The following is a 24,335-nucleotide window of genomic DNA, read 5'->3' on the forward strand; positions in this document are numbered from 1 at the left end:
TGCCTTTAAATTGTTTAACTTGGGTCAAACATTTCAGGTTGCCTTTCTCAAGCTTCCCACAATAAGTTGGGTGAATTTTGGCCCATTCCTCCTGACAGAGCTGGTGTAACTGAGTCAGGTATGTAAGGCCTTCTTGCTTGCACACACTTTTTCAGTTCTGCCCACAACTTTTCTATAGGATTGAGGTCAGGGCTTTGTGATGGCCACTCCAATACCTTCGCTCTAGCCATTTTGCCACAACTTTGGAAGTATGCTTGGGGTCGTTGTCCATAATTTTCTTCCCTCATGATGTCATCTATTTTGTGAAGTACACAAGTCCTTCCTGCAGCAAAGCACCACCACAACATGATGCTGCCACCCCCAAGCTTCACGGTTGGGATGGTGTTTTTCGGCTTGCAAGCCTCACCCTTTTTCCTCCAAACATAACGATGGTCAATATGGCCAGAGGACATTTCTCCAAAAAGTAAGATCTTTGTCCCCATGTGCAGTTGCAAACCGTAGTCTGGCTTTTTTATGCGGTTTTGGAGCTGAGGCTTCTTCCTTGCTGAGCGGCTATTAAGGTTATGTCGATATAGGGACTCTTTTTACTGTGGATATAGATACTTTTGTACCTGTTTCCTCCAGCATCTTCACAGGGTCCTTTGCTGTTGTTCTGGGATTGATTTGCACTTTTGCACCAAAGTACATTCATCTCTAGGAGACAGAACAAGTCTCCTTCCTGAGCGGTATGACGGCTGCGTGGTCCCATGGTGTTTATACTTGCATACTATTGTTTGTACAGATGAACGTGGTACCTTCAGGCGTTTGGAAATTTCTCCCAAGGATGAACCAGACTTGTGGAGGTTTTGGCTGATTTCTTTTGATTTTTACCATGATGTCAAGCAAAGAGGCACTAAATTTGAAGGTAGGCCTTGAAATACATCCACAGGTACACCTCCAATTGACTCAAATTAAGTGAAGTAATCTGTCTGTAAACAATTGTTGGAAAAATTACTTGTGTCATGCACAAAGTAGATGTCCTAACCGACTTGCCGAAACTATAGCTTGTTAACAAGAAATGTGTGGAGTGGTTGAAAAACGAGTTTTAATGACTCCAACCTAAGTGTATGTAAACTTCCAACTTCAACTGTAAATGATTGAGCCTAGTGCCATGGTACTTACTGTTTGATTGAATGACACAAACAGTGTCATAAGATGATAAAGGAAGTTTCTGTTTTGCAGTGATACTAACTACTTTGTTACCACAAACAATGGTCCAGAGACAAATATCAAATAGATGCAAAGTTAGGCTTTGATGGTGTAGCAGCTAATGTATGTATTTACCCTTTGATGAGCAGTGACCTTGAGAAGAACAAATAGGTTTGTTACCATGTAGACTATTGTTACAACCAACCAGTGGGATAACATTTGCATTGGTATCAGACAACACAGTCCTCCCATAGCACAGATAGCTTTACAACTCGTATCAATGTATGTAAGCTAGTAGAACTGTAAAGGAGTCATACAAATTGGTAAGAAAGACACAGAATTGTACTGTATTTTTCAAAGGTTTTGGGTTTAGACCAATGATTTTTGGTTTTATGTAGATCATTGGCTTGGACCATGTACTGTGTCATGCCACCCACGCCACCCAGTGGAGACAGTCCCACATTACACAAAAGGTGTTCTAACCAGAAGATGTGGCGCGAGACATAGCTAGCTAATATTGTGTGTACATACAAACTTTTAAAGTAAAAATCGAATCTAAACTAGGTCCGACCACAGCAGCTATTATACGTAGTTCCTCAAGGCAAAAATGCCCCGTAGAAGACAGGTAAGGCAAATATATGTCGGAAGATGGCTAGCTGGATAAGCTAACCAAGTCAAATACCGGTAACTTAGCTAGCTAGAACAGTTAGCTATGCTAGCATAACGTTGCTGAAAGGCGCGTTTCTATTGTGTCGATTTGAAAGTATTTTACGTTGTTAGCTAACGTTATCTTGTATATAAACAAAATGCACAACCATTAGTTAGCTAGCCAAGATGGCCTCTTTTTACGCTTATAAGCTAGATAGCTGATGCTAATATTGTGTTGTACTAACGTTACCAACTAGCTAGGCTGTGTTTAAGGTCATATTTTATCGTGGCGCGGGTAGCTACTAACTACTTAACGGTATATCTCAATTATTAGAATTTGATACATTAACGTTAAATAATCTAACGTTGGCAAATTGTTTATTAGCTACTGATGAAGTAGCAATAATTCTACTTCTAGCTCATTTAGATAATGGCAGAAGATACTGACCCTACCGTTACGCTTGTTAACACTGAGCTGCACTGAGGTCGGAACACAATCTTGCTTACATTAAAAGCCCATGTGTACTTGATCCCGAAAATGTGGGGGAGGTTCTGTATGGAGGGTGTGACTCAATTGCGCAGCCTCCGTAGGCATGCAGAGGCCAAATTGAGCTCCATACCGCATTGCTGTGCGCCTCCCAAATGTTGTAACAATGTTGAGGGCTCCATATATAGCTCCTCATTGACATGATTGGTTTACAGTAGGTGGGTCCTTTATAAACACAAACTCACTTCCTTGACTTCATTCACAACACAAGTATGAATGCCCTGACTTCTGCAGAGGCCGTATCACTTTAAATGCTGCACGGTCAATGCAGACCTCTGCTTGACCAGGCAGCGCCTTTTAGACACCATGGAGTCAGAGCGAGATATGGGTCGGAAAATGTACCTCAATGCAAGGTTGGGATATCCCACATTTAACTTTTCCACACTACTTCACCGAGAAGATTGAAATACTTATAGTTTCCTACTGAAAATGTTCGTCCTCATGCTAGCTACCAGTAGTAGGATGTTAGTCTGCCTTGATTATGACTCTCAGTTCTATTATATTACACATAAAAGTAATTGGCGGAAGGTGTCTTCTGTAGGGGGGAGTTTTGTTAAGAGCCACAAAGCTCGGTCAGAACTTTGACACGCATGGCTGGTTTTGGAACAATACGGACCTTATCTTTCATATTGCCGAGAAATAGTTTTCAAAAAACTATTTTTTTTATTGATACACACCTTTTTATAGGGTTAGGATTTCCACACAGCCATATTTCTATGTTACAGTGCTTGTTTATGGAAAACAGAAGAAAGACACAGTGGACTATCTGTGCTAATTTGTTGTTTGCATTTTTGGAACACCTGTGTGTAAACGAAGACAGATGCCACAAATGTGTTGCCACTCAAAAATACTGTCAGCTGAAACTGTGTAAAAACTAGTTAAAACAGTGTACAGTAAGTGTTTATTTTGCATTTGTGAAATTATTTTGATGTGATATGAACGTAAAGGGATTTATGTTTCTCGGACCGTACTGCAATTGAGAATCGATTCACATTTAGATGGAGTATTTGCCTGTTTTGACTTCCAGAGCCAATTCACCCTTTAAACAGAAAATGTAAGGTCCTTGGACATAGGACTACTGTTAGGCTCCTTTAGTCCAATATTGGGCTAAGGTGAAGAAACAAACAATGGACGAAATACAATAATTATACAAAAAAAACGCAGTAAACAAATCTGTTTTCACTAAATGTCAATAATGTGGTCGTCAAAATACATGATAAATCATTTGGAAACAACGTGGCAGTTGTTAACCATGTCTTAAAATCCCAATACTATACGTTATGATATTAACATGATATGAGCCTAAATTTAAAGCAAGCGCTGTGCCCAGAACGTTCAAATCTGTTGGACAGACTTTTTTGTGAAACCCTCGAAATCGGTGTGTTCATATTTGCTCTTTGCGATGGGTATTCCTCAAGCTATCAGAGTAAAATTTATGTGATATTGTATTGCCAAGGAGTATGGGAAAGTCCTAAAGGTGTTTCAGGGTCACCGGACATCTTTTGACTGAAAATATCATTACAATGTAACCCAACTCAGGTCTAGGCCTACCAGAAGTAAGCAATTTTATAGACTGTAGCCTTCTGTGTTACAGTTCTGACTTAGTGAGAAGTGGGCGTCTGTGTTAGGCTGTGAGTGTCTGTTGGTGGGGGTGCTGCTGTGTGAGTGTGTGGGCTTGCTGAGAAGTGTGTGTCTGTGTAAGGCTGTGTTGGTAGTGTGTGTGAGTGGGTGGGGATGGTGTGTGTGTGTCTAATTTGCATAAAGTAGTATTCTAGTTTCATAAAATGTTTCAAATGGTTACAAACTCAGTTTTGCATAAATAATGAAGATTTGTTAATAATATGACAAGCCTACCTTAAATGATTGGTCTTAAATGACTGTAATTATGTATTCCGTACTGCCTAATTTGCATAATAGAGCATTTTAACTGAATAATTTGTGAATAATATGACCACCCTATCTTGAGATATTGAACAAAATGTGTAGAAGTTAAGAATCCTATCCTCATGAAATAAAGTATCATGTGTTCCTAATCAGCTTCTATATAACATGGAATACAAAATATAACACCACAACCCCAGTTTCATTAAGTTCCCTAACACCCAACCAGTAGCCACAGAAACCATTACAGAATGTTTAACAACAAAGGAGCTGATTGGCTGACACTGCCATTCCAAAATGGCTGTGGTGGCTACTGCTAGCTAGCATGAGGACAGCAAGGGTAGTTTTCCAGGAAAACTATCAGTATTTCAATCTTGTCAGTATGGATAAAGGTACATTTTGGAGTACAGTGGCATATCCCATCCCTGCATCGAGGTGCGCTTTCTGGCTCCCTGTGTTAATGTATCCACGGTTGCGTTCCGACCTCAGGGCAGCTCAGTGTAAACAAGCTTAACGGTAGGGTGAGTATCTTCTAGCAAGCTAACTTATAGCTAACGTTAGAGCCACCATGGAAAGTAAATATCTAGCTTCTTCTATCTTCTGGGGCGGCAGGGTAGCCTAGTTGTTAGTGCGTTGGACTTGTAACTGGAAGGTTGCAAGTTCAAACCCCCGAGCTGACATGGTACAAATCTGTCATTCTAAGAATTTGTTCTTAACTGACTTGCCTGGTTAAATAAAGGTTATAAAGAAAGGTAAAATAAAAATGAACCTTACTAATCCTGCTTCATTTCATTTTTTCACAGAGAGTGCATGTGGGGAGCGGCTCTGATGGGACTGAAGATTCAGACTCTTCTGCTGAGCGGGAACAGACGAACAGCTCGGAGAGTGATGGAAACATACCCAAGAGAACACGCCTCACAAGAGCATCTCTGCGCCTCAGCCAAAGCTCACAAGGTAAAGCCATGGGATGGATGCTTTAGCTGTGAATCAAAACCTACATTGCAATTGAAATAGTTTTGCTAGCTAACAGTGAGACAGTCACCTGTCGAGGAGACCTTGTGGGGGCTAAGAATTGCTAAAAGATTCCATTATTGTATCCTACATTGTAGGGTGTCCACCCACCAGGGTTTCTGTTAGGAAAGAGTCTGTCCGGACATGTGACCGGCAAAATAAAAAGTTACCGGACAATGTTCTGACATATCATTAACATTATATACAAAACTACAGATTTCGTAACCTAACACATCCGATAATAAGCACCGAGCTCTGTTGACAGAGTGCCTCCGCATTTTCCCATCGACTTTTGTGGATTTTACATGTTGTGGTGGTGTCTGCATAGTTGTATCCACGGGTCGCAAAATTAATATGATATGAGCTAGATTAAATGTAAAAGGATTTGAAAATTAAAAAGCTTGCTCAGTGCTCCGTTGACAATTTACAAAAATACACTTGTTTTTGTGAATGGAATTTCGCATTAATATTAAAAGCGTATACTACAATATGAACATACTGCATGCCATGTCTCAAAATCAATATCTAACTTACTTCTATATTGTTTTCTGTTCTTCTGATTTGAGAAGAAAGACGAGTTCAACAGTGAGCCTGTCAGTTAGCGTTACATCCAGACCGCTCACCGCATGTTTATTTTGTCCAACCACACCAGACGCGATCAGGACACGCAGGTTGAAATATCAAAATGAACTCTGAACGGATCAATGCAACATACATGGTCCTCAATGAGGAACTCCCAGCCCTATACTATATTAATTTGGGGACAGGTCGAAAAGCATTAAATATTTATGGCAATTTAGCTAGCTAGCTTGTTGTTGATAGCTAATTTGTCCTGGGATATAAACGTTGAGTTGTTATTTTGCCTGAAATGCACAAGGTTCTCTACTCCGACAATTAGTCCACACATAAAACGGTCATCTGAATCGTTTCTAGTCATTTTACCCCAATCAACCTCACTACTAACTGGACCCTTATGATCACTCGACTAAGCATGCCTCTCCTTAATTTCAATATGCCTTGTCCATTGCTGTTCTGGTTAGTGTTTATTGGCTTATTTCACTGTAGAGCCACTAGCCCTGCTCACTATACCTTATCCAACCTTTCAATTCCACCACCCACACATGCGATGACATCACCTGGTTTCAATTATGTTTCTAGAGACAATATCTCTCTCATCACCACTCAATACCTAGGTTTACCTCCACTGTATTCACATCCTACCATACCTTTGTCTGTACATTATTCCGTGAAGCTATTTTATCGCCCCCAGAAACCTTCTTTTACTCTCTGTTCCAGACGTTCTAGACGTCCAATTCTCATAGCTTTTAGCTTTTTTTTCTCATAGCTGTTCCTCTGGTGATGTAGAGGTGAATCCAGGCCCTGCAGTGCCTAGCTCCACTCCTATTCCCCAGACGCTCTCTTTTGATGACTTCTGTAACCGTAAAAGCCTTGGTTTCATGCATGTTAACATTAGAAGCCTCCTCCCTAAGTTTGTTTTATTCACTGCTTGAGCACACTCTGCCAACCCGGATGTTCTAGCCGTGTCTGAATCCTGGCTTAGGAAGACCACCAAAGATTCTGACATTTTCATCCCTAACTACAACATTTTCAGACAAGATAGAACTGCCAAAGGGGGCGGTGTTGCAATCTACTGCAAAGATAGCCTGCAGAGTTCTGTCCGACTATCCAGGTCTGTACCCAAACAATTTGAACTTCTACTTTTAAAAATCCACCTCTCTAAAAACAAGTCTCTCAACGTTGCTGCCTGCGATAGACCACCCTCTGCCCCCAGCTGTGCTCTGGACACCATATGTGAACTGATTGCCCCCCATCTATCTTCAGAGCTCATGCTGCTAGGCGACCTAAACTGGAACATGCTTAACACCCCAGCCATCCTACAATCTAAGCTTGATGCCCTCAATCTCACACAAATTATCAATGAACCTACCAGGTACCACCCCAAAGCCGTAAACACTGGCACCCTCATAGATATCATCCTAACCAACTTGCCCTCTAAATACACCTCTGCTGTTTTCAACCAAGATCTCAGCGATCACTGCCTCATTGCCTGCATCCGTAATGGGTCAGCAGTCAAACGACCTCCACTCATCACTGTCAAACGCTCCCTGAAACACTTCAGCGAGCAGGCCTTTCTAATCGACATGGCCGGGGTTTCCTGGAAGGACATTGATCTCATCCCATCAGTAGAGGATGCCTGGTTATTGTTTTTAAATGCCTTCCTCACCATCGTAAATAAAAATGCCCCATTCAAGAAATTTAGAACCAGGAACAGATATAGCCATTGGTTCTCTCCAGACCTGACAGCCCTTAACCAACACAAAAACATCCTATGGCGTTCTGCATTAGCATCGAACAGCCCCCGTGATATGCAACCTTTCAGGGAAGCTAGAAACCAATATACACAGGCAGTTACAAAAGCCAAGGCTAGCTTTTTCAAGCAGAAATTTGCTTCCTGCAACACAAACTCAAAAAAGTTCTGGGACACTGTAAAGTCCATGGAGAATAAGAACACCTCCTCCCAGCTGCCCACTGCACTGAGGATAGGAAACACTGTCACCACCGATAAATCCACTATAATTGAGAATTTCAATAAACATTTTTCTACGGCTGGCCATGCTTTCCACCTGGCTACCCCTACCCCGGTCAACAGCACTGCACCCCCCACAGAAACTCGCCCAAGCCTTCCCCATTTCTCCTTCTCCCAAATACAGTCAGCTGATGTTCTGAAAGAGCGGCAAAATCTGGACCCCTACAAATCAGCCGGGCTAGACAATCTGGACACTTTCTTTCTAAAATTATCTTCCGAAATTGTTGCCACCTCTCTTACTAGCCTGTTCAACCTCTCTTTCGTGTTGTCTGAGATTCCCATAGATTGGAAAGCAGCTGCGGTCATCCCCCTCTTCAAAGGGGGGAACACTCTTGACCCAAACTGCTACAGACCTATATCTATCCTACCCTGCCTTTCTAAGGTCTTCGAAAGCCAATCAACAAACAGATTACCGACCATTTCGAATCCCACCATACCTTCTCCGCTATGCAATCTGGTTTCCGAGCTGGTCATGGGTGCACCTCAGCCACGCCCAAGGTCCTAAACGATATCTTAGCTGCCATCGATAAGAAACAATACTGTGCATTCATTGACCTGGCCAAGTCGACACCATTCTGTATACTTCTGGCCCTTCATTGGACACTGTGTTAACAACCCTCCAGGCGTGCTTCAATGCCATTACAACTCTCATTCTGTGGCCTCCAATTGCTCTTAAATACAAGTAAAACTAAATGCATGCTCTTCAACCGATCGCTGCCTGCACCTGCCCGCCTGTCCAACATCACTACTCTGGACGGCTGTGACTTAGAATATGTGGACAACTACAAATACCTAGGTGTCTGGTTAGACTGTAAACTCTCCTTCCAGACTTACATCAAACATCTCCAATCCAAAGTTAAATCTAGAATTGGGTTCCTCTTTCGCAACAAAGCATCCTTCACTCATGCTGCCAAACATACCCATGTAAAACTGACCATCCAACCAATCCTCGACTTCGGAGATGTCATTTACAAAATAGCCTCCAATACCCTACTCAATAAATTGGATGCAGTCTATAACAGTGCTATCCGTTTTGTCACCCAAAGCCCCATATACTTCCCACCACTGCGACCTGTATGCTCTCGCTGGCTGGCCCTCGCTTCATACTCGTTGCCAAACCCACTGGCTCAAGGTCATCTACAAGACCCTGCTAGGTAAAGTCCCCCCTTATCTCAGCTCGCTGGTCACCATAGCAGCACCCACCTGTAGCATGCGCTCCAGCAGGTATATCTCTGGTCACCCCCAAAACCAATTATTCCTTTGACTGCCCCTCCTTCCACTTCTCTGCTGCCAATGACTGGAACGAACTACAAAAATCTCTGAAACTGGAAACACTTATCTCCCTTACCAGCTTTAAGCACCAGCTGTCAGAGCAGCTCACAGATTACTGCACCTGTACATAGCCCATCTGTAATTTAGCCCAAACATCTACCTCTTTCCCTACTGTATTTATTTATTTTGCTCCTTTGCACCCCATTATTTCTATCTCTACTTTGCACATTCTTCCACTGCAAATCTACCATTCCAGTGTTTTACTCGCTATATTGTATTTACTACGCCACCATGGCCTTTTGTGCCTTTACCTCCCTTATCTCACCTCACTTGCTCACATTGTATATATACGGTTTTCTACTGTATTATTGACTGTATGTTTGTTTTACTCCATGTGTAACTCTGTTGTTGTATGTGTCGAACTGCTTTGCTTTATCTTGGCCAGGTTGCAATTGTAAATGAGAACTTGCTCTCAACTTGCCTACCTGGTTAAATAAAGGTGAAATAAATAAACATTCAAGTCCTCCTTCCATGCTTTTTCTTCTTTGGACTTTATATTTCAATTGGCATCTAACTTTCATAATAAGGTGTATTACCACAACCGACTGACCTCCGTTCATCTTTCAATCACCCACGTGGGTATAACCAATGAGATGGTATGTGGGTATATGCTTCTAAAAGCCAATGAGGAGATGGGAGAGGCAGGACTTCCAGTGCGTTCTGCGCCACAAATAGAACCAACTTCTATTTTAGCGCTTGGCAACGCAGACGCTCGTTGGCGCGCGTGAGCAGTGTGGCTGCAATGATTGAATAACATGTATGTGTACATTTATTTTGCAACGCATGTGACGAGAGCGGTCTGTTCAGCATGACAATTCTCACAAAGAATCCAGTCTAACTGGCGCAATTATATTTTCCAGATTTTTTACCGCTTTTTTTCTCTGGCCTCCATTGAATTATTCACCCATGTTTTGGCCATCCTACAAGGGTTAAAACTAAAGTAACTTTTGAACAGATTATGATAGACATGGAGCATTGGTTTTCTTAGAGGAGTATCTACACATTTAACATGTTATTTTACATTGGTCCCATCATTTTATGTTTTTATTGGACACCCTAAATGTTGTGCCGTTTCTCCCACCTACCCATGTAGACACACTTGATGTGAAGCAAGACGAGTCTCCACCGTTGACGCCTACAGGCAACGCCCCGTCGTCTGAGTCTGAGCTGGACATCTCCAGCCCCAATGCCTCCCACGATGAGAGCCTGGCCAAAGACCCTGCCCTCAGAGACTCTGACAAGGACCTCTCCCACCGGCCCAAGCGCCGTCGCTGCCACGAGACCTACAATTTTAACATGAAGTGTCCCACGCCGGGATGCAACTCATTGGGTAAGATAAGTCACCATTTGGTTAGTGGCGCCACTGCTAGTTTACTGGATGCTCAACAAGACTTGTTATGATTCGTGTTATGATTCTAGTCAATAAAATGTATTCTCTGTAAACTCATTGCTTTTCTTCCTCTCTTGTTTCTTGCAGGACATCTAACAGGGAAACATGAACGGCATTTTGCGGTATCAGGATGCCCACTATACCACAACCTCTCTGCTGATGAATGCAAGGTATATGTCAAAACAATATTTTCCATTGGTTATGTGTTTTTTGAGGTAAATTAACTTCATTGTCTCCTACGATGAGAGCCACAGAGACTCAAATCCCCAATAAATGTATTCTTCCTTTTTATTGACAGGTGAAAGCAACCACTCGTGAGAAACACGAAGAAGAGGCAAAGGTGCAGGAGGAAAGCAACAGACACGCCACACGACACCAGGTAAAATTAATATTGAATACTTTTTAAGGGTGATACATTTTATCACGTTGGAAGTGGGGAAAAAAATCGCAATGAATTTCTGTTGTGTCCACCAGACGCCCACTTCAAGACAGACTAGATACAAAGAGCAGGTGACTGAGATGAGGAAAGGGAGGAACTCTGGGTTGTCTAAGGAGCAGAAGGAGAAATACATGGTGAGACATATTCAAATGACTAAAGGGACAATTATGTTTGCTATGGAGATCTTACATTTTGGTGTCTTGGAATTTGAAACGTATTTCAAAAGTCGTTTTTGTGATGTTGTCATGTAGACTTGGTTTATTGACACAATCAACACTCCATCACCCAACAGTTTTATTTCTCCATCTCGTCCACAGGAGCATCGACAGAGCCACGGCAACACCAGAGAACCTCTTCTGGAGAACATCACAAGTGAATATGACCTGGAGCTCTTCAGAAAAGCCCAGGCACGTGCATCTGAAGATCTGGTAAGAGGAAAACCTCGGTGCACCTACCTCCTTCATTCATAATTAACCAATAGTGATATAGATTGTATTGTAGATAAGGTCATCTTGGTTGTTTAGAAGAATTTAATATTTCACCTCTCTTGTTTCGCACTTATTGAAAACGCCACAGGAGAGGCTGCGGATTCAGGGCCAGATCACGGAGGGCAGCAACATGATCAAGACCATCCTGTTCGGCCGCTACGAGCTGGACACCTGGTACCACTCGCCCTACCCCGAGGAGTACGCCCGCCTGGGACGCCTCTACGTCTGCGAGTTCTGCCTCAAGTACATGAAGAGCCAGACCATTCTGAGACGACACATGGTAAGACAAGGAAGAGCCAGGCTTATCACCTCTTAGGCTTGTGTTACACAAAGCAACTTTCACGCAATTTTAGTTGCAGGTTACGAGTGACATCTTCTCAAGCCCTGCTGGTGCACAAAACAACTCAAATGCAATTGAAATAGCATGCAACAGCCAATCAAATTTAAGTTCTAAACTTACCCAATGTCATCTGCTGCATTACATTGTGAATTCACAAATTATTTGTTCATCCAGCTGTTTGGTTTTTGTATTTTTTATTTTACCTTTATTTAACCAGGCAAGTCAGTTAAGAACAAATTCTTATTTTCAATGACGGCCTAGGAACAGTGGGTTAACTGCCTGTTCAGGGGCAGAACGACAGATTTGTACCTTGTCAGCTCGGGGGTTTGAACTTGCAACCTTCCGGTTACTTGTCCAACGCTCTAACCACTAGGCTAAGGATCGAGTTAGATAAGCTGCCTGTACAATTTAGCTAGCTAGCCAGCCAAAATAAAATTGCCAGCACCGTTTCAGCACAACTACAAGCTAACCAAGCTAGCAACGAGCTATGCCAACTAATGCAGTTCATGTTGGACAATTTCAGTTGAATCTAGTCCCATCTGATGACAATATTTATTTATACAGCTCCCGTTGGGCTTAATGTCTCTTCTGTATTGGTTCCCGCAACACTGGTAGCTGTGTTGACATAAAAACATAGGGTTCGAACCTTGGAATGGATCATGTGACAAAATGATTTGTTTTGATTGGCTGTTTCTTGCAACTAGTTGCACAAAGTTGAATTGTTTGCAACTGGATGCAACCAAGTCGCAGATGAATTGCTTATCAGTAGCAGTAGCAGTGTTGCACAAATCAATCGTAATGCAACATAGTTGCAAGCAACTAAAGCTGCGTCCAAGTTGCTACGTGTAACTACACCCTTAAGGCATGAACAGATCACCAAGACTGTCGGCTGCGGTACACCTCTGCCCAGAATGTCAGTCAATGCTTTTTCTGTGTACACATTAGTGATGCATGGGTTGATTCATAACTCGCAGTCTCCGCGGTTATATCCATGTGCCGGGCGGGTTTAGGGTCATGAAATATTGTGTGTATTAAAGGTGGGTGGGTAGGTTAAATAAAGAGAGAACAACGCATTCAAAATCACAAATGTATAATTCTTGTGCAATTCATATCTATGGGCTACATTTAGTTTATTCTGTCATAATTTTTATCTGGAGTTGGTCCATATGCCCTAAAGTTTAGGCTTAACTGTATGCGTGCCAAATAATCGCCATTTGCCAAATGCTTTTGGGAACTTGGGCAGAAAAAGTTAATATCGATCCAAGATTAAGCCGTTCTTGTAGTAAAATGTTACACCAAATGTAAATTTTGACTCGGGAACAGGAGTAGAGAAATATAATATATTTATTTCAGAATCTTGAGAGAATAAATGCTCTGTTAGAGAATGTATCTAAAGATTCTATCTTTATCAGCATCATAAAAGCTGCTAGTATTTCAACCACATAAGTTATACATCCAACCCGAACTAAAATCTTATCGGAAATATGTTGGTGTTTTCACTGCTTTTAATTCCCTTTAAACTGGTCAAACTAATGCAGAACTGCACGCATTTTGACATCAAAGTATGCTGGTACAAAAAAACGACACCAAAAATATGCTTCTCGTCGGAACATTGTGTCTGAAGTTGGTGCTGAGCTAATCGGAGGACTTGGGCAAGGAGAAAAATGTCTAGGCACTCCCCGTATTCATAGTACTATTTTCAGGGCCAATGGAACATATGTGGCGAGGCAGTATTTGCCGCAGCACTAGTTTAATAAAATATATTGATGAAAAGCGTTAAAAATAGGGGCAAAGTGTATTTTTATTTTAACCAATTTGCCTCATGGTTTGTGAACTCGCTCACAATGTCTGTCCTTCATATCAGAGTCCTGCTGCAGGCTTTTTGAGTATGTTTAAATGCACACTAATAATGAAATACTCTGCTTATCTTAATCGGCATAAGGTCAAAATCGAAGTAAGCATACGCCAATTAAAACATCTGGTTTTCTGAGCAATCTTTCAGATGTCCAGCGGTGTTTTTGATCAGTGCATGTGCTACAGTAGCACCAGCTGAGCAAGCCTCCCTCTTTAGTGCGAGTAAAGTCATTTTGGAACAACTGGATGAATGTGTCTTAGAAGTCGTTTTCACATATAAAGTTGGTATGTCCAAACTCTGTGTTAAAATGTTTATTTTGATTGGCGATTTTCAGCATTTTCAGAGTGCCATCAGGTAGCCTGATTTCAGATGTTGCCATGTAAACAGGATTTTTAGGAAAATCGTTCTTGCAAGGTATGTAAGTGTTTTAATCAAACTATTATATTAATCTGACTATCCACAATAATCAGATTATTGTGTGCATGTAACTGCACTCTGCGTGTCTTGACCAATCAGATTCACAGAAATCGCAGGTCGCGCGGATCGTGTACAAAGCGTGCTCTCCACTTTCCTCCGGTATTTATTTAGCAAGCTTGATAACACATCATTCCCGACAGACACAAGCAAAAACTCTTTCATAAATGTAGCCGTTTACACACCTTAACATTAGCGATCTGACATGCTGTATTGCATGAAAACAAAGACTATTTTTCAGACTGATCAACTGTAGGCTACTAACAACAGCTGCTGTATAGTCTACCCCAGGGTTTCCCAAAATCGGGCCTGGGCACCATCCTCCACAAGGCCAGGAGCTTTTTTAAAACCATATGACCTGATTAGCAAAAACTCCATCATAGCCCATTTTCAACCTTTTTACAACAGATTAATCACATCATACCGTTTAAGTTCCAGGGTTTTAACTGGGTAGGTTATCAGATCAGGAAATTCTACAGGCCCCAGAATATTTTTTCAGCCACATCACTCTGGGAAATGTGGTGTCACCTCTGACTATTTTTCCTCCCTCGAGCTCGATGGCAGCTCTCCACCATTGATATCACTGATGTGTGAGGAAAAAGGGTAGTGAACAAGGAGAACGAACTGTTTGCGAAATCCATTTTCCAAAATGTAAGGCTCCCGAGTGGCGCAGCTCCCGAATGGCTACAGACCCTAGTTCGATCCAGGGCTGTATCACAACCCGGCGCACAATTGGCACAGCGTCATTCCGTGTTAGGGGAGGCTTCGGACGATGTAGGCCGTCATTGTAAAATAAGAATTTGTTCTTAACTGACTTGCCTAGTTAAAGGTTAAAATAAAATAAAAATATGTTAGTCAAGCACAACCACTATTTCAGAGTTAGTTCCTAAACCAAGGTGTCATTCATTACTTAGAAGGTAGTTAGCTACAGCGTTTAGTCAACGAAGCGAAAGCACTTTCTTTCCCGCACATGCTTTGATCTCCGCCACCATAGTAGGCACGAGCGCATTGTAAAGCAAGGAAACATGCGGCGTTGTGGTAGTTCAGTGTGCACCTCTGCCTGGATGGAAAGGCCGAGAGAGTTGTTCAGCTAATACGACCTTCACAGAAAGTTATGTTAGAGGGTGAAAGATTAGTAGGCCGATGTTAATGAACCAATTCTTGATCTGTCCTCTTGATATAGCTGTATGGTCAACAGTAGATTGCCAATGATGTGATAATAGCCAGTTCATTAATGACAAGGCATGTTGAATGAATGATAGCCTAGTAGTCAGACCTAACTTGATGGATTAGGTCAGGAATGGAAATCTGGAACAAGCTCATATAGGCCTAGTTCAGTTGTTTCATAATATTCCAAATAGCCTACAGTAAGCTACTACTACTACATTGCATCCAGTAATTGAATTATTCCGAAGGTAGCAACGCATCTGCCACGCTGATCCTTAACACTGGAGCTCCCCAGGGGTGTGTGCTCAGTCCCCTCCTGTACTCACTGTTCACCCACGACTGCAAGGCCAGGCACGACTCCAACACCATCATTAAGTTTGAAGAGGACACAACAGTGGTAGGCCTGATCACCGACAACGACGAGACAGCCTATAGGGAGGAGGTCAGAGACCTGGCCGGGTGGTGCCAAAATAACAACCTATCCCTCAACATAACCAAGACTAAGGAGATGATTGTGGACTACAGGAAAAGGAGCACCGAGCACGTCCCCATTCTCATCGACGGGGCTGTAGTGGAGCAGGTTGAGAGCTTCAAATTCCTTGGTGTCCACATCAACAACAAAGTAAAATGGTCCAAACACACCAAGACAGTCGTGAAGAGGGCACGACAAAGCCTATTCCCCCTCGGGAAACTAAAAAGATTTGGCATGAGTCCAGAAATTCTGACCGGTTGCATCACTGTATGGTACGGCAATTGCTCGGCCTCCGACCGCAAGGCACTTCAGAGGGTAGTGCGTATGGCCCAGTACATCACTGGGGCAAAGCTGCCTGCCATCCAGGACCTCTACACTAGGTGGTGTCAGAGGAGGGCCCTAAAAATTGTCAAAGACCCCAGCCACCCCAGCCATAGACTGTTCTCTCTACTATCGCATGCCAAGCGGTACCGGAGTGCCAAGTCTAGGACAAAAAGGCTTCTCAACAGCCCAAAACCTATACGTACATACTACCTCAATAATCCTGACTAACCGTTGTCTGTATATAGCCTTGCAACTCTTATTTTCAAATGTCTTTTTACTGTTGTTTTATTTCTTTACTTACACACACACACACACACACATATACCTTTTTCGCACTATTGATTAGAGCCTGTAAGTAAGCATTTCACTGTAAGGTCTACACCTGTTGTATTCGGCACACGTGACAAATAAACTTTGATTTGATTTGAAAATAAATAATTAAGTCAGTTTACATTTTCACTAGACTACAGGTGTGTCATTGAGACCACCTCAATATAATTTAGGATCAAACACAAAACGTCTGTGCTGGCTAAATATGATAGAATTTAAGGCTCTAGGTTTCAGGAAATGGCAGTTACAGGCTTTTCAAAAATGCAAAATGCTCCAATTTCTTGAGGGGGAAGTAGACTGACCCCTGCTGTCCTACCCAACCTTATGCCTACATCAGCACCACCTTGTCATAAAATCCCAGGGAGAACTCTGATTTTACATCTAAACATATTTCTAGTTTCCTACTGAAGAGCAGCTAATTACCAAGTACCCATAACAGTCTATAGTCTACCATTCACAGAGAGGCAGTCTTCTGCCAACATCATTATTAGGCTAAAAAAGGTGCATTGCCTATGATTTGTCCAGTGGGGGTGTCGCAAGTGCACCGTTGTGGGGTTCGGTGGTACCGCCGCTGCACTGAAGTGGTACTCATCAAAAATATTCAAGGTTGGCATGTCTGCTGATGTCATTTGGACATTTTGCACGGTTGATCTTTCCCCCTTTTTTTTGGTTATTGTATTCTCTCCCTGGTCTCTAAACCTCTTTGCTGTGTGAGAGAAGCAGACGTAAAAGAGAACTTTACCGATGTCAACTAGATTTAATAATTAATTGTATTGATGTAGGGTAACAAGTAATGACAAGTGATGCTGCAAGTATCTAATTATAGACACGTTTATCAAATAGCCTACCAAAACGTTGAAAATTATAAGCAGAAACATAGGCCTATCTAAATTAATAATCATAATAATCCCGTACCCCCTGTCAATAAATTGTTCTGGCATCTCTGACTATACAGCACATTATATTTGTGGGTTAGGGTCAGGTGCTGCGGGCCTGAGCTTTTCACTTTATCACATATAGTTGGGCGGTTGCGAATGGGATATTGGCAATTGCGGGAGATCAAAAAGCTGACCCACTAATACATATAGAAAGTATTCACACCCCTTGACTTTTCCCAAAATGTAGTGTTATAGCCTGAATTTAAAATGGATTATATTACGTTTTTTTTGTCACTTTCCTGCACACAATAACCCATAATGTCTAAGTAGAATTATGTTTTTAGTTTATTTTTACAAATTAGTAAAACATGAAAAGCTGAAATGTCTTCTCAATAAGTATTCAACTCATTTGTTATAGCAAGCCTAAATAAGTTCAAGAGTACAAATGTGTTCAAGTCACATAAGTGGCAGAGACTCACTCTGTGTGGAATAAATCTGTAAGGTCCCTCAAGTCGAGCGTTGAATTTCAAACACAGATTCACAAAGACCAGGGAGATTTTTTCCAATACCTCGCAAAGAATGGCACCTATAAATAAAAAAATCAGACATTGAATATCCCTTTGAGCATGGTGAAGTTATTAATTACACTTTAGATGGTATATCAATACACCCAGTCACAACAAAGATACAGGTGTCCTTCCTAACTCAGTTACCGGAGAGGAAGGAAACCACTCAGGGATTTTACCAATGGTAACAGAGTTTAATGGCTGTGATAGGAGAAAACTGAAGATGGCTCAACAACATTGTAGTTATTCCACAATACTAACCTAATTGAAAGTGAAAAGAAGGAAGCCAGTACAAAATACAAATATGCCAAAACTTTCTGTTCTGTTTGCTACAAGGCACTAAAGTAATACTTCAAAAAGTGTGGCAAGCAATTAACTTTTTGTTCTGAAAACAAAATGTTCTGTTTTGAGGCAAAGTTACAATTTTGACTTATATCTGCTTCAAAATCTATGGCAAGACCAGAAAATGGTTGTCTAGGAATTATCAACAAACAATGTGACAGAGCTTGAAGAATTTTGAAAAGAATAATAGGCAAATGTTTCACAATCCAAGTGCGGAAAGCTCTTAGAGACTTACCCAGAAAGACTCACAGCTGTAATCGCTGCCAAGGTGATTCTATTGACTATTTATCTAATCAAAATATATTAATGTTTTATTTATTATACATTTTTTATAAATATAAGAATTTGACTTCCACTTTGATATTGCAGAGTATTTTGGAGAGATTGTTGACAAAAAATGACAAATCAATTTGAATCCCACTTTGTAACACAAGAAAATCTGGAAAAAGTGAATTGGTGTGAATACTTTCTGAAGGCACTGTAGTGCTGTACATCGGGGTTCAGCCTGGTTAAAATACTCCAGGTCAGAAGGTGGCAGTAGCGTTGCTTTCGCGTTGTTTACATGTCAGATATGATAATTTCCCCCCATCGTTTTACTACGTACACTGAACAAAAATATGAACGTAACGTGCAACAATTGAACTATTTTACTGAGTTACAGTTCATATAAGGATATCAGTCAATTTAAATAAATAAATTAGGCCCTAATCTATGGATTTCACATTACTGGGCAGGGGGGCAGCTATCGGTGGGCCTGGGAGGGCATAGGCCCACCCACTAGGGAGCCAGGCCCAGCCAATCGGAATGAGTTTTTCCCAACAAAAGGGCTTTATTACGGACAGGAATACTCCTCAGTTTCATCAGCTGTCCGGGTGGCTGGTCTCAGATGATCCCGCAGGTGAAGAATCCAGATGTGGAGGTCCTGGGCTGGCGTGGTTAGACGTGGTCTGCAGGGGCGAGGCCGGTTGGACGTACTCCCAAATTCTCTAAAACGACGTTGGAGGTGGCTTATGGTAGAGAAATGAACATTTAATTATCTGGCAACAGCTCGACCCCTCAACTAAGACATCTTTGGCATTGTGTTATGTGACAACTGCCTTTTATTGGCCTATTATTGTCCCCAGCACAAGGTGCACCTGTGTAATGATCATGCTGTTTAATCAGAGATGTATGTAAATACATTTGAGCACAACATTTTAGAGAAGTCTGCTTTGTGCGTATTAAAAGTATTTTATTTCAGCTCATGAAACATTTGACCAACACTTTATTTACATGTTGCGTTTATATATTTGTTCAGTATACATCACTCCTGTGTGTCATTGATTTAAATGATTATAAGGCTGTAAATATCAGACTAGGTCAGTGGATAATTGGATTTGAATTAGCAAATCAATGGTGTTGTCTCCCTGTGTGTTTGTTAGGCCAAGTGTGTGTGGAAGCATCCACCCGGAGATGAGGTCTACAGGAAGGGAGCCATCTCTGTCTTTGAAGTGGATGGCAAGAAGAACAAGGTGAGGGGCCTATACAATTTCTCTAACCCTGGACTCATACTTTACTTTGTCTGTTTTTTCCTCAAAATAGGTGTACTGGTCTAAACAGCAAAGAAATAATCATGGTTTTAAAAAAAGAAAATAACGTCTCACACTTCTTCAGCCTATGGTCCCTAACCCCAGGGGTGCCTGGCTGTCCTATAAAACAAGCTGTATTATCACTGACAAGGCCTTTAGGGAATTTAAAAGGTGTGGTTTCCTTTTCCAGATCTACTGCCAGAACCTGTGTCTACTCGCCAAGCTCTTCCTGGATCACAAGACGCTGTACTACGACGTGGAACCCTTTCTGTTCTACGTTATGACCGAGGCAGACAACACAGGCTGCCATCTTGTGGGATACTTCTCTAAGGTAAATAACATTTAAAATAAGACCACGGCACCCATCCACTGTACTCCTTCCACAATGATAGTGGTTGCCTGTATATATTCAGAGCCATATCCCTGTAATGCTTAGAGAAGATCACGTCAAGAGTTATTGAAGTGTTGTGGTTGCAGGTACACCTGCCTCATCTAAAGCCTATTATTTTGGGGTGTTGCTATAGGTCAACAAGTGCTCACAGTCAGAATCTAAATAATGTGTGTGAAATGCTTGATAGTGTATGTAAACAGAGAGGTCTACTTTCTTGGGGACCTGAATATTGACTGGTTTTCATCAAGCTGTCTGCTCAAGAGGAAGCTTCTCACTGTAACCAGTGCCTGTAATCTGGTTCAAGTTATTAATGAACCTACCAGTAGAACGTTGTTCTAAAGCTGTATCTTTACCCATTGGGTGCAGTGATCACAGTATAGTGATTATATCCAGGATAGCAACATTTCCAAAAGATGGGCCTAAAATAGTGAATAAGAGATTATACAAAAGATGTTGCTGTGACTCATGTGGATGATGTAAAAAATATGATGTAAAAAACGTCAAATTATTGATGAACATGCACCTGTTTAGAAACTTTTAGAACTGTTAAGACCCCATGGATCGATGAAGAATTTTAAAACTGTATGGTTGAAAGAGATGGGACAAAAGGAGTGGCTAATAAGTCTGGCTGCACATCTGACTGGCTGACCAATTGCAAATTGAAAAATTATGTGACTTAACTCAACAAAATAAGAAGGAACTATATTATGAAGCCAATATCAATGCAATAAAGAATGATATAATTGTTTTTTTGCAGTGCTTTAAATTAAATTATGGGCAGAAAGACATTCAACTCCATCTTTCATCGAATCAAATGGCTTATTCATCACAAAACTGTTTGATGTTGCCAATTATTTTAATGATGACTTCATTGGCAAAGTGGGCAAACTTTGCCAGGAAATGCCAATAACGAACAGTGAGCCATCATATTCATGCATAAAAAACAAATAATGAAAGAAACACATTGTAAGCTTTAATTTTAAGTTAGTGTGGGAAAATTGTTATCGATCAGTAATGACAAACCTCCTGGCATTGACAACTTAGATGGAAAGCTACTGAGGATGGTGGCTGACTATAGCCACTCCTATCTGTCATGTCTTTAATATGAGCCTCGAGGAAAGTGTTCGTCCTCAGGCCTGGAGGGAAGCCAAAGGCATTCCGCTACCCAAGAGTGATAAAGCGGCCTTTACTGGTTCTAATAGTAGATCTATTAGCTTGCTACCAGCTCTTAGTAAACTGTTGGGAAAAAATGTGTTTGACCACATACAATGCTTTTTCTCTGTAAATAAATTAACAACAGACTTTCAGCATGCTTATAGAGAAGGGCACTCAACATGTACTACACTGACACAAATTACTGATGATTGGTTGAAAGAAATTGATTGTGGGAGCTGTATTGTTAGATTTCAGTGTAGCCTTTGGTATTATTGACCATAACCTGTGTTGAGAACTTATGTTTTATGGCTATTCAACATCAGCTCTAAATGCACGGTATGGCAAGCTATCTTATAGAACTCAGAGGGTTTTCTTTAAAGGAAGCTTCACAAATGTCAAACATGTGAAGTGTGGTGTACTGCAGGGCAGCTCTCTAGGCCCTCTACTATGTTCTAGTTTTACCAATGACCTGCCACTGGCATTAAACAAAGCATGTGTGTCCATGTATGCTGATGATTCAACCATATATGCATCAGCAACCACAGCTAATGAAGTCACTGAAACCCTTAGCAAAGAGTTGCAGTCAGTTTTGGAATGGGTGACCAGTAACATCTCTAAAACTAAGAGCATTGTATTTGGTACAAATCATTCCCTAAGTTTTAGACCTCACCTGAATCCAATAATTAATGTTGTGGCTGTTGAACAAGTTGAGGAGATTAAATTACTTGGTGTTTCCTTGGATTGTAAACTGTCATAGTGAAAACATATAGAGTCAATAGTTGTGAAGATGGGGGAGAGGTTTGTCTGTAATAAATAGATGCTCTGCTTTTTTTGACACCACACTCCACAAAGCAAGTCCTGCAGGTTCTAGTTTTATTATTATTATTGTCCAGTCATATGGTCAACTGCTGCAAAGAATGACCTAGTTCAGCTGCCCAGAACAGTGCGGCACGTCTTGCTCTTCATTGTAATCAGAGGGCTAATATGAATACTATGCATGCCCGTCTCTCTTGGCTAAGAGTTGAGGAAAGACTGACTGCATCACTTCTTGTTTTTCTTTTAATAAGAAACATTGTGTTGGAACTTGCTAATTGTTTGCGTAGTCAACTTACACACAGCACTGACACACACACTTACCCCACCAGACATGTCACCAGGGGTCTTTTCCCAGTCCCCTGGTCCAGAACAAGTTCATGGAAATGTACAGTATTATACAGAGCCATGAGTGCATGGAACTCCCTTCTGTCACATATAGTGCAAGTGAACAGCAAACCTGGTTTCAGAAAACAAATAAAGCAACACCTCACTGCACAACGCCTCTCCCCCATGTGACTTACTTGTTGTGTGTATGTACTGAAATGTGACCTACTTGTTGTGTGTATATACTGAAATGTGACCTACTTGTTGTATGTACTGAAATGTGACCTACTTGTTGTGTGTATGTACTGAAATGTGACCTACTTGTTGTGTGTATGTACTGAAATGTGACCTACTTGTTGTGTGTATGTACTGAAATGTGACCTACTGGTTGTGTGTATGTACTGAAATGTGACCTACTTGTTGTGTGCATGTACTGACATGTGACCTACTTGTTGTGTGTATGTACTGACATGTATGTGGAACTGATAGATACACACACACACACTACATGGTCATGTTTTTAAATGTAAGTCTTTTGTCTGTAATGTTTTTTACGTTATGTGTCGGACCCCAGTAAGACTAGTTTTTGCCATTAGCGTTAGCTAATGGGGATCCTGATAAATCTTTCTCCCGTGACGTTTTGATACGGTTTATGCTAGAGCTTTATTGTTTTTTATTACGAAGTCTCTGTCATTACTTTAGTTTTAAAGATGAGACTCATACACATATTCTCTGTTCTTACAGGAAAAGAACTCTTTCCTCAACTACAACGTCTCTTGCATCCTGACCATGCCCCAGTACATGAGACAGGGCTATGGGAAGATGCTGATTGACTTCAGTAAGTCGCTCTAGGCAATTTGTTTTACCTCGTTCTCTCTTATTAACTACAGCCAGGTGGAATTTCTAGATTATTTTATTAAGCCCCCAGGAATGAAAACAAGGGGTATTGGTGATTTAAATACACAGTCAACACTGAAAGGGCTGACACAAAATTCAGCTGCTTCAATATGCCCTGAAAGCAAGTTCTTTGCAGGCCTTGTAAAAATTATACATAGGCTAAATATAAGCTTTCCACAACCATAAGACACACTAATAATATCGTTATTTTAACAAAATATTTTAACCTGCTTTTTTGCAATAATTACTGATCTGCTTTCAAGTATGTCTATGAAAATTGTATTTTTTTTAAATTATTATTATTATTATTTATTTTTTTACAAATGTACACCACTACCATTCAAAGTTTGGGGTCACTTAGAAATGTCCTTGTTTTTGAAATACAGTGTTGACATTGTTAATGTTGTAAATGACTATTGTAGCTGGAAACGGCAGATTTTTTATGGAATATCTACATAGGCATACAGAGGCCCATTATCATCAACCATCACTCCTGTGTTCCAATGGCACTTTTGTATTAGATAATCCAAGTTTATAATTTAAAAGGCTAATTGATCATTAGAAAACCCTTTTGCAATTATGTTAGCACAGCTAAAAACTGTTGTTCTGATTAAAGAAGCAATAAAACTGGCCTTTAGACTAGACTAGTTGAGTATCTGGAGCATCAGCTGGGCTCGCTTACAGGCTCAAAATGGCCAATAACAAAGCACTTTCTTCTGAAACTTGTCAGTCTATTCTTGTTCTGAGAAATTAAGGCTATTCCATGTGAGAAAATACCAAGAAACTGAAGATCTCGTACAATGCTGTGCACTACTCCCTTCACAGAGCAGCGCAAACTGTCTCTAACTAGAATAGAAAGAGAAGAGGGAGGCCCCGGTGCACAACTGAGCAAGAGGACAAGTAC

The 24,335-nt window shown here is 41.1% G+C and overlaps 1 protein-coding gene across 2 annotated transcripts in view; it reads left to right on the plus strand.

Moving 5' to 3' along the window:
* Window positions 1–1,641: 1,641 nt before the first annotated feature.
* LOC135523960 (histone acetyltransferase KAT7-like) overlaps window positions 1,642–24,335 on the plus strand; it is a 32,508-nt gene continuing 9,814 nt past the window's right edge. The window contains exons 1-11 of one of the 2 annotated variants that reach the window (XM_064951001.1): window positions 1,642–1,813; window positions 5,068–5,218; window positions 10,309–10,545; window positions 10,693–10,775; window positions 10,904–10,984; window positions 11,080–11,178; window positions 11,362–11,472; window positions 11,621–11,812; window positions 19,702–19,791; window positions 20,039–20,179; window positions 23,279–23,372. In XM_064951001.1, coding sequence (XP_064807073.1) covers window positions 1,796–1,813; window positions 5,068–5,218; window positions 10,309–10,545; window positions 10,693–10,775; window positions 10,904–10,984; window positions 11,080–11,178; window positions 11,362–11,472; window positions 11,621–11,812; window positions 19,702–19,791; window positions 20,039–20,179; window positions 23,279–23,372 — 1,297 coding nt within the window. In that variant the 5' untranslated portion in view covers window positions 1,642–1,795. Of the gene's footprint in view, window positions 1,814–5,067; window positions 5,219–10,308; window positions 10,546–10,692; window positions 10,776–10,903; window positions 10,985–11,079; window positions 11,179–11,361; window positions 11,473–11,606; window positions 11,813–19,701; window positions 19,792–20,038; window positions 20,180–23,278; window positions 23,373–24,335 lie in introns of both variants that reach the window. The other variant, XM_064951000.1, reaches the window with a different exon arrangement.

Source organism: Oncorhynchus masou, chromosome 31, assembly GCF_036934945.1.
Source record: "Oncorhynchus masou masou isolate Uvic2021 chromosome 31, UVic_Omas_1.1, whole genome shotgun sequence".
Classification (NCBI taxonomy): domain Eukaryota; kingdom Metazoa; phylum Chordata; class Actinopteri; order Salmoniformes; family Salmonidae; genus Oncorhynchus; species Oncorhynchus masou.